An 11,208-nucleotide genomic window follows, 5' to 3' on the forward strand; every position below is an offset into this window, starting at 1 on the left:
CTCACTAACTGTAAGTCGCTCTGGATAAGAGCGTCTGCTAAATGACTAAAATGTAAATGTAAAATTGGTTGATATTATGTAGGTGTGAACATATAATTGGTTATTTTTGTGTTGTTCCCACTCAAATGAAACAGGGAAGCAGACAGGAGAAGTTTACATTAACCTGAGGAACAGGCTTCCAGACACAGATTCAAGTACTTCCATCACTATAGAAGGTATCCTCAACCTAACAGATTGCTTATTCTAATAATAATAATAATAATAATAATAAAAGTGTGTTGTGCCTGCTATATATTTAAAAGAAAACATTAATGAAACAATCCAATACTTTTTGATGTATTGCTGTCAGTGTGTAGCCTGGTGGAACCAGCCTCCTCGCTGCGTTCACCATTCTGTTTCCCTTCATGTATCAGTCTAGCCTTCCTCCAATAGATGGGTATTTGGAATAAGTCAGAAAATGACCGGTCAAATCACCATCCTCTCAAAAGCAATGGGTGGGTTTAGGACAAAATGCCACATGGCCAAACACTGTGCTTTGAATTAGGCCATCCTCTGATTGGTTGAAGGTGATCCAATTGCAGACAAGTACGTTTTGAATAATGCCCCTCATTACAGACGTTGGCTCAAAACAGACGTAGGCCAGACTGATATGTGAAGTGAAATAGAGTGGTGAACGCAGCGATCAGTCCGGTTCTACCAGGCCCAGTGTACATATGACAAAATAATGTACATGTGGGCTAATAAGCATAATCCGGCATAGCCTGAATATCGGGGAAACCTGATCAATTGATTACAATTGTGTAGCTAGCATGAACAGTGTCAAATAGATTACAGTATTAGGAATTTGCCTTTCTAAAACAAGAAAACATACAAATTCAATATGTTGTCTTGGATTAGGGGAGTCCCTGGCAGATACAGTGATTAACTCCATTGGTGGCGCAGTACTGAGTAAACTCATTAAGAAGCCGGGTGGCTGTGTAGAGCAGAACTTGGTTTCAATGACTGCCCCCATCATCGCCACACACTACCTGGACCACACCAATGCCTGGGAGGAGGTGGGAGTGGATAAAAGAGCTAAGGCCCTTGAATATGTAAAGATAGGTAAATATACTGTACCATAGAGGTATCACCTGCTTTCTTTGGTGGACGTGTAAATGTTATACTCCTGAAAGGGGGAAATATATAAATAAATTACACGGAGATGTAGCTTCGGCTTCAAGTCACTTGTAATGAGTGAGCTGGGAAGCCCCGTGCGCTCCTATAGGAATTCCTAGGTATAACCAATCGAACTCAGATCAGACATCAATTGAGTACACAGATCATATTATCAACATTCAGATAAATGAATAGCTTATTACTTACTGGTACACATTATGATTCTGTATTATTATTTCATAATTATTAAGGCACTTTTAATTCTATCACATATGATCAAATGTCCTTTTCACTTCCTCTCTTTCTCTAAATTTCTCCCCCACTCTCTCATGTTGTTGTTTTCAATAGGCTATGAAAATCACCTTGGTTACAGAAACTCTGATGACACATATCCTCCATACAGAGGGGGCCAAACACCAAGCACATGGTAAGTGAATTGATCAGTTACTCATCAATCTCAGTCTCCTCCCACTGGGCCTTTTAGATTCTTAAAGTAATGAAAATCAACCCTATGGATAATCACATTTTAAAACTACACTATTTTAAGAATGTTCATAGAATACAATTTAGTTCTTACCAACTGAGCCACACAGGACTGCTTACATCAGACTTCCTGTATGATATGACTTGTCAGGCTCCAGAATAGACATCACTGTGTCTTGGTCCCCAGGGTGACAGCTTACACTGCCAAGGTGTTTGTAATGGTGCATGAGTTTGGGAACGTGGAGGATATGAGAGTGTGCAAACCTTTGGAGTTCCTTGTAAAAAAACAGAACTCTGCAGGAATTTTTAAAGAAGGTGCTCCAATCACAAGTTGGAGGCTCACAGTAAAGTCTCATTTATACTTTTTGTCCACTGTTATAAATATTAAACTTAAAACTATGTCAATAAAAACATATTTGGTAAATCCCTTTTAAATGTACTATTTTTCCTGTAGCCATCTGTATATTTCAGGTTATGTAAGCACAAGTTGGTTCAAAAATATTGTACTATGTTCAAAGCTATAATTTCCTTGACTAAAATCTGTTCCTCAATCTCCACTCAGGGCGGGATAGATCAGGAAGGAGATGTGGCAACAACTGCGTTTGTTCTGATTGCCATGCAAGAGACCCTCGGGATCTGTCAGGATAGAGTCACGGTAAATTCAGATAAATACCTTTAAAGGGATGCATTGTTGATGGTTTCAGTAGCCTACGTTTTGACTTAATTAGCAAAAAATTAGATCCGTTTTTTTCTGCAGTGGACAATTGAGGCTAAGCTGTACTAGTTGGGTATACGGTAGCATCAGTGAAGACTAGTGTGCTGCTCAGTAATGTGGACCACTATTCTGCATAGAGTATGGAATTGTGGTTATTGTTACAGTGTTCATATTAAGAGGTCAAACTGTTAACAAATTATTTGTCTCATTATGGTGTCAATTATTTGTCTCATTATGGTGTCACTCTTCTCCTGTGTGTGTGTGTTTCTCATAGGGCCTAGATGGAGCCATGAAGAAAGCCTCAGATTACTTATTGAATGCACTTCCCGCTCAATCCAGTTCCTACTCTGTAGCCATATCTTCCTATGCCCTGGCACTGACTAAAAAAGATGAATGGAAAGATAAACTCTTAAAAGAATTAGGTAGAACAAGCACAGGTAATCTTTTCAGTGCTAATGTTGTTGTGTTTCTTTCATCCATTGTTTCCCCAGTTATCTCTTAAAGCCATTTTACTGTGTTCTCTCAAATACACTGAGTGTACAAAACATTAAGAATACCTGCTCTTTACATTACATAGACTGACCAGGTGAATCCAGGTGAAAGCTATGATCCCTTATTGCTGTCATTTGTTAAATCCATTTCAATCAGTGTAGGATTTTTGAATGGGCAAGACAAAATATTTAAGTGCCCCTGAATGGGGTATGGTAGTAGGTGCCAGGTGCACTGGTTTGAGTGTGTCTAGATCTGCAACGCTGCTGGGCTTTTCAGGCTCAACAGTTTCCAGTGTGTATCAAGAATGGTCCACCACCCAAGTACATCCAGCCAACTTGACACAACCATGGGAAGCATTGGAGTCAACATGGGCCAGCATTCCTATAGAACGCTTTCGACACCTTGTAGTCCATGCCCCGTCGAATTGAGGCTGTTCTAAGGGCAAAACAGGGTGCAGGTCGATATTAGGAATATTATTCTTATTAGATATTAGTATTTTGTCTGTAATGTCTTTTTTGTTATGTGTCGGACCCCAGTAAGACTAGCTGTCGCCATTGGCATCGGCTAACAGGGATCCTAATGAGTCAAATTCTTATTTCTTTGACACTAAATCTCTCTCTGTTAGTTCTTTTTTCTGTATCTATCAGACTTTCACCCTGTACCTCTCTCTATCCATCTTTCCTCAGAGGGCACTCATTGGGGTGGAAATGATAATAAAGGGGTGGAGGCAACAGGATATGCACTTTTGGCCCTCGTGACACTGGGTGAGCTTAAGAGAGCAGAGGCTGTGAGTGACTGGCTTGTGGCCAAGGGTCGAACAAATGGCCAATTTGGGAACACACAGGTAACAACACAATATGGACAGAAAATGGTACTACTCATGAAAGTAAACGTAGTCTGTCATTTCAATGGTTTACGCTCCTGTCTCCCTCATCCCCACCCCACTCCCTTCTGTCCCCCTTACTTGCTTCATGTTTCTCTCTCTAGTGCACCATAGTGGTGTTCCAGGCCCTTTCTCTGTTCCAAAAACAGATGCCCACCCCCCCGGGTAATAATATGAGTGTAAGCCTGTCTGTCAGCAGCCCTGTCCGCACGGCCCAAAGCAGCTCTATCAAATGGAATTTAGACCAGAGCTTCAGGTTTCTGTCACGATCTGAAAGGGTGAGTTACATTGGACTAGCAAACCAATTTGAACAACACAGGCAAATATGGTGTAGTGGCTTTTGCATTCTAGTGGCTTTATTTTATATGCACTTGATTACTGCAGATACCACAGCTGACGGATTTCACTTTTGAAGCAAAGGGGTCAGGGAAAGCAACATTAAAGGTATGTGGATCATTCCAGCTGTATTTGGATATTTGTGCACAATAAACATTTCAGTTAATGTAGTATACTAATATGATCAATGTGTTTGAATATTCTTCCCATACTCATTATAAAATGATATCTACGACATACTGTAAGAATTCTGATACCTTCATCATTCTGCTCTTTTCAGGTCCTGACGACATACTACGCCAGGCTTGTGAAAGAGCAGTCAGTTTGCAAAGGATTTCAAATGAGCCATTCAATAGAAAAGATCAGTATGTTCCAGTTTTTCTGAAGAAAGATTTACTCAACCCATTTTGTCCAAGTGTCTTTATGTTATCGCTGTTCTTTGATCATATATTTTACTTACAACCCTTTTTTGCCAGTGCATTTTGAATGTAACTGCTCTGTGTCTTTCAGATGACCCAAAGGCTCTAGACGGTGTTATCGGTGTCTACAAACTGACCATATGTGTTAGGTGAGAACTAAGGGAAGTTACAGTATACAGTACCAGTCAAAAGTTTGGACACACCTACTCATTCAAGGGTTTTTCTTTATTTTTACTATTTTCTACATTGTAGAATAATAGTGAAGACATCAAAACAATGAAATAACACATATGGAATTGTGTAGTAACCAAAAAAGTGTTAAACAAATCAAAATATATTTTAGATTCTTCAAAGTAGCCACCCTTTGCCTTGATGACAGCTTTGCACACGCTTGGCTTTCTCTCAACCAGCTTCACCTGGAATGCTTTTCCAACAGTCTTGAAGGAGTTCCCACATATGCTGAGCACTTGTTGGCTGCTTTTCCTTCACTCTGCGGTCCAACTCATCCCAAACCATCTCAATTGGGTTGGGGTCAGGTGATTGTGGAGGCCAGGTCATCTGATGCAGCACTCCATCACTCTCCTTCTTGGTCAAATAGCCCTTACACAGCCTGGAGGTGTGTTGGGTCATTGTCCTGTTGAAAAACAAATGATAGTCCCACTAAGCGCAAACCAGATGGGATGGCATATCGCTGCAGAATGCTGTGGTAGCCATGCTGGTTAAGTGTGCCTTGAATTCTAAATAAATCCCTGACAGTGTCACCAGCAAAGCACCATCACAGCTCCTCCTCCATGCTTCACGTGGGAACAACACATGTAGAGATCATCCGTTCACCTACTCTGCGTCTCACAAAGAGACGGCGGTTGGAACCAAAAATCTCACATTTGGACTTATCAGACCAAAGGACAGATTTCCACTGGTCTAATTCCCATTGTTCATGTTTCTTGGCCCAAGCAAGTCTCTTCTTCTTATTAGTGTCCTTTAGTAGTGGTTTCTTTGCAGCAATTCGACCATGAAGGCCTGATTCACACAGTCTGCTCTGAACAGTTGATGTTGAGATGTGTCTGTTACTTGAACTCTGTGAAGCATTTATTTGGGCTGCAATTTCTGAGGCTGGTAACTCTAATGAACTTATCCTCTGCAGCAGAGGTAACTCTGGGTCTTCCTTTCCTGTGGCCGTCCTCATGAGAGCCAGTTTCATCATAGCGCTTGATGGTTTTTGCGACTGCACTTGAAGAAACTTTCAAAGTTCTTGACATTTTCCGTATTGACTGACGTTCATGTCTTAAAGTAATGATGGACTGTCGTTTCTCTTTGCTTATTTGAGCTGTTCTTGCCATAATATGGACTTGGTCTTTTACCAAATAGGGCTATCTTCTGTATAACACCCCTGCCTTGTCACATCACAACTAATTAACTTTTAACAAGGCACACCTGTTAATTGAAATGCATTCCAGGTGACTACCTCACGAAGCTGGTTGAGAGAATGCCAAGATTGTGCAAAGCTGTCAACAAAGCAAAGGGAGGCTACTTTGAAGATCCTCAAATATAAAATACATTTTGATTTGTTTAACACTTTTTTGGTTACTACAAGATTCCATATGTGTTATTTCATAGTTTTGACGTCTTCACTATTATTCTACAATGTAGAAAATAGTAAAAATAAAGAAAAACTCTGGAAAGAGTAGGTGTGTCCAATCTTTTGACTGGTAGTGTACATGCATGTACATGTGAATGATATGATCCTGTTATGTTTGCAGACAGTAGAGAGGAAAACTACATAAATACACATTTATCTGCAGCTACATACAACATATAGGAAACCTCTCATAGATTGAGATAACACAGATATTTGAGGATCTCAGATGTTCCCTTGTTGTTCCCTTGTGCACATGCTTACAGTATGTATTGTGGTAGAAGTTTTGGAAGTGACTGATAGGTATAGAAGTACTGTATGTAGATGTATTTGCAGTAGTGTTGGTGGTGTGTAAGATCTTTAATTAACATATTAAATATGTATCTCTCGCTCTAAATGTAGGCCTCTTGAAGGGACCTCCAACAAGATGGCCATTCTGGATGTATCTCTTCCTTCAGGTTTTGTGCCTGACTATACAAGTCTTAATGAGGTACAGTCATCAAAACAAAGTAGCAGTATATAGAAAGAATCCTTTTCATGTTTAGTATCTACAGTATATACAATAAAAGGATGCACTCCTTCACTAATTGATCATGGAACCCTGAGCTACAGAACATTCCATATTTTTCTGTGTTTGTAGTTGATGGCTCGCAAGGACAAGCTGATTCACTTCTACAAACTGGACAAGGAGCTTTCTGATAAAGGATCTCTCATTATTCACATATACGATGTAAGTAATTGGGAAACCTATTGAGAACACTGGCAGAGGTAGAGAGTAAGGGGCATTCTAAGTTAGATAAAAAAAAATTAAAAAAAATATTCCTTCCTTCTTTTTAAAACAACCTGCGTTACAACAACAAACCTTTACCATCTCTGAATTAGAGTGACTCTTTGGAGCTGGCCTCAAGCCTTTTATTATTTTGTCCCAGACTTGCAGTAAAAACAGGTTGTTCCCCAGATAGTAGGGCTTTACACTAAGAAAGCGCCATAGAGCATTATGTATGTAAAAATGTGATGTATTGGCGTGCAGGTTGGAAGGTACAGGTTACTTGACCAGGAAAAACACTGGGCCCAAAGGTAAGACAAGTTTTTCCTGACCATGTGAACTGATCAGGCGAAAACCATAGCCAATACACTGAGTGTACAAAACATTATGAACGCCTGCTCTTTCCATGACAGACTGCCCAGGTGAATCCAGGTGAAAGCTATGATCCCTTATTGATGTCACTTGTTAAATTCACTTCAGTCAGTGTAGACGAAGGGGAGGAGACAGGTTAAAGAATGATTTTTAAGCCTTGAGACAATATTAGGAAGGTGTTCTTAATATTTTGTACAGTCAGTGTATGTATTTTTTTCCATTCTCTTCAGCTATCTCCTAGTCCTAACTCTGATTACTGCGTACCAGTGACTCTGTATCAAGAATTTACTGTGCGCCTCCTACAGCCTTCTTCAGTAAAGGTGTATTCCTATTACGAATCAGGTAAGATCCTTTCAATGTACAGGTTGTCCTTGGTTCGGCCCACCATTGGTTTGGGAGTTCAACAAAACAGTTTTAAAAAAATGCTCTCAATTTCTATTTAAAGTGCTTGTGTCCAACCACTTATGTATCTTTATATTCCCACTTTTTATAAAAACACTAAGTTGACTGTGTGCCCCACCAGTCAAAAACCTGGTATGTGCGGCTACTTTCCACTGCACTGATAGGGGACTTTTGCGTCACCTGGAATTTATGTCAAAAATCTTTATTTACAGCATCAATGTGTCATTTGAGTCTGATGTAAAATTTAGACTGTACAATTATTAAAGGTGCACTATGCAGAAATCGCTCTGCCATTTCGTGGTTGTTAAAATTCTAATAGTTTGCCTAATTTCTGTTTATGTTACAAAATATGTAAGTATAGTGTAGAGAATCATACCATCTAAACCTCTGTGAAATATATTTTACATAACCACAAATATTGTATTTTCAACTGTTTGAAGCTGGTGTACAAAACTGAATTTGGTTGGGTCACCCAAAAAGTTACATATTGTAGCTTTAATAAGACGCTTTCACTTATAGTCGTACAGCTCAGCAACAGATATGGAACCCTAACAATATTCACAGAATGATATTCCTCTGTGTTTCAGAGAAGAGCTGCACCGATTTCTACAGCCCCTTTAAGAATAGCACAGACGAGGACGTTATCTGCAGCAAGAATGGGTGTGCGTGCATTGACAGTAAGACGCTTGCTTCATACCGCAACTGTATATTGCTGGATATTTCAGGGATTCAGGGATCTACTTTAAGATAACTATTGAGTGGCCATTGCTTAGCTTTACAACTGTACATAGTAAATTTGCAACATAAATCATTACTACAACAACAACAAAAATGAAGCCATTCATTATTTTTATAGTTTAATAAATTTCACAATGGTGATTATTTTGCTTTTGTAGTATGCACATGTACTATGTTTTCACTTCGTGTTTAGCATATCTGCCTAAGCTTTACTTTTATGTTGCCTGCTTATCGGTTCTCTTCAGCATTGGGCAACTCTATTGTTATCACCCAAACATTGTTTCCAACCTTCATTTTATCTGACAGAAAATTGTCCCTCCGTGAAGAAGACTGAGTCTTTAACAGCTTCTGACCGTGAAGAGGAAGCCTGCGTTGGGACTAACCCTGGTAAAACGGCACTCAAATTTCTCTGACTTTCAATAAACACTTCTGACACATACTACACCCATAGCCACGGGAAGTAGGGGTGCTGAGGGTGCTGCAGCACCCCCTGATTAATCACAATCATTTATAAAGGCCCAGTGTACTACTTTTTTTTACAAAAGTAGTACACTGGGCCTTTACTAGTCCTGTGTGAGTGTACCTAAATATCCGTCAACAGCGCAGGGAGAACAACATTCTCAACAGCAGCACCACCCCCCACCCCTATACATCTTCCCGCGGCCATGACTATACCTACAATACAATTGAGGGATAGCCACAGATGTATGTTTACCAAAAGATATTTGGTCAAACCCACTGATATTCACCCTGTTTTCCATCTGCAGTTTACAAAATTCAAGTAAAACATATTGAAGAGGATGAGACCACCCTGACCAAATATAAAATGGAGATTCAAAAGGCCTATAAACTTGGTAAATACTACAGTATTTTCCCAAAATCATTATTTGTGTTGCCTCTGAAAAAAAAGAAGTAAAAAGAGAGTGATAGAGGAATCATGTAATGGATGAATATGAATTTATTTGCTTATGCTGTCTTACAGGAAATGATTTAAAAGTGGTTGATAAAACGGAGAGAGATTTCTATGCCCACCGCATGTGCCAGACGTCTCTTGGTTTGAAGAAGGATAAATTGTATTTATTAATCGCCAAGCCAAAAGACATAATACTGGATGATGATGGCAGGTTAGGATCACAATTTGCAATTGTTCAAATGTATCTGTTTGATTTGTTTCTTACATTACATGCCACAGTTCATTTTTTTATGAATGATTTGTTTGATTAAACCATTTCTGTTGTTTCTAAGTTATTCTTATATCCTGTCGGGAAACACATGGCTGGAAGAATTTGAATCTGGGGGAGAACAGGCGACATTCCTGAATGAGCTTGAGACTTCTGGCTGCAGCACTTGAACACAGTGATCCAGTTTGCTGGTGCATCCCACATCTGTGCATGCAGATGACCCAGACAGTTAACTTACCTAACTTTGAGACATGATGTTTATCCTATATATGTAGGCCTATGCAAAATACTTTCAATTAAACTGAAATGTCACATTATTATCACAAACATATGTCCTTGTTTTACTTGGTGATCACAATTTATGACATGGTCAGTAGGCTACAAATTATTTTGTTGATCACCTGAAGTCATGTGTCCTTATGGTGTCATACACCAGTCAATCCATTTGCACTGTGGGTGTCAATCAATTTGCTGTGTGCAGTTCACAACCATTTTCTGGATTTTCAACTGCGTGAATGGCGAAAGGGCGGGCCAGCAAGGTGAGTTATGCCGCGTTCACGTGCTAGTCGGAACTAGGAAACTGTAGTTATTCAAACGGAGTCTGGTGCTCTCTAATGTGTGGATAGGCCACTGGGAGTAAACGGATACCGGACTGCACTCTGGTCAAAGAGTGATGACAGACACAGAAGCCCAGTCTAGGAGATGAAACAGAGTATACATGTGGTCTGTGTACAGAGGGAAACAGGATAAAATAAATAGAAAATTACTACAATGTGAATCCAATAAACAATATTACATTTAACAGTAATGTCAGCAATCTCTATACACAATTTACAGTAAGAGAAAATGAACACACCATAATTCCTCTCACGAGAATTACCATTGCAGTTACACCAACTGGTAGGCTTTTTACATAATTGTGCAAATTGGTAAGAGAACTGGTGAAGAAAGTTACCCCTCTACATACACATTTCTTGTATTTACATATAACAATAACAACAGGAATATTATAAAAGTGAAATAAGTATTTGTTCTGACTTACATTTGGTCAAAAACATACAAATATCCCTGCAAATGAAAACGGTCTGATCTCCACGAAAGCCAACAGAACTGAGAAATAAATTTGGTTTGCCATGGTGAATAATCCAATAATAATTGGTAGGACACATGAGATTAAACATCAATGAGTTTACCGGAATCTCTAAATGAAAATACTGGCAGATCAATAAAATGTCCTTCTAGATCTCATTAAATTAAAATATCTAAGGGGCTTTTATACAGTTCAACCAGATAGCATGTTGAAAATGTCTGAGTTTCCTGGTTCCAACTAGCACGTGAACGCGGCATAACTCCAGGTGATCTGGTCCTGGAGACTGGCATAGGTCAACCAGCAACACTGATTAAACGAATGGTTGACTCTCCATTGATCAGTTGAATGGTCTACACAATGATTCGATGATTGTGAAGGTGGGTAGAAGCTGGCCTAGCAAAGTAGGCTAGTAAAGTAGCCTTCCGCCATTACACAGCCAAAGTGATTTTTTTCGCCTATTAGAAGCTGAAATCTTTGCAAACAACACCTCTACAGACTACATGAAGCCTATGAAATCTAATCTATTCATCACATACACAG

At 39.4% G+C, this 11,208-nt stretch overlaps 1 protein-coding gene across 1 annotated transcript in view; it reads left to right on the plus strand.

The window, feature by feature from the left end:
• The window catches only part of LOC121535623 (complement C3), a 46,175-nt gene extending 36,270 nt beyond the window's left edge, over positions 1-9,905 (plus strand). Inside the window, exons 22-40 of the mRNA XM_041842857.2 lie at positions 135-215; positions 898-1,101; positions 1,504-1,582; positions 1,826-1,982; positions 2,201-2,293; positions 2,628-2,790; positions 3,532-3,689; positions 3,833-4,006; positions 4,113-4,172; positions 4,345-4,429; positions 4,575-4,632; positions 6,522-6,609; positions 6,760-6,849; positions 7,488-7,599; positions 8,247-8,336; positions 8,704-8,784; positions 9,165-9,251; positions 9,380-9,521; positions 9,643-9,905. Of these exons, the coding sequence (XP_041698791.1) occupies positions 135-215; positions 898-1,101; positions 1,504-1,582; positions 1,826-1,982; positions 2,201-2,293; positions 2,628-2,790; positions 3,532-3,689; positions 3,833-4,006; positions 4,113-4,172; positions 4,345-4,429; positions 4,575-4,632; positions 6,522-6,609; positions 6,760-6,849; positions 7,488-7,599; positions 8,247-8,336; positions 8,704-8,784; positions 9,165-9,251; positions 9,380-9,521; positions 9,643-9,748 (2,108 nt within the window). The 3' untranslated portion in view covers positions 9,749-9,905. The remainder of the gene's footprint in view (positions 1-134; positions 216-897; positions 1,102-1,503; positions 1,583-1,825; positions 1,983-2,200; positions 2,294-2,627; positions 2,791-3,531; positions 3,690-3,832; positions 4,007-4,112; positions 4,173-4,344; positions 4,430-4,574; positions 4,633-6,521; positions 6,610-6,759; positions 6,850-7,487; positions 7,600-8,246; positions 8,337-8,703; positions 8,785-9,164; positions 9,252-9,379; positions 9,522-9,642) is intronic.
• The last annotated feature ends 1,303 nt before the right edge of the window (positions 9,906-11,208 follow it).

Source organism: Coregonus clupeaformis, unplaced genomic scaffold (genome assembly GCF_020615455.1).
Source record: "Coregonus clupeaformis isolate EN_2021a unplaced genomic scaffold, ASM2061545v1 scaf1307, whole genome shotgun sequence".
Classification (NCBI taxonomy): Eukaryota; Metazoa; Chordata; class Actinopteri; order Salmoniformes; family Salmonidae; genus Coregonus; species Coregonus clupeaformis.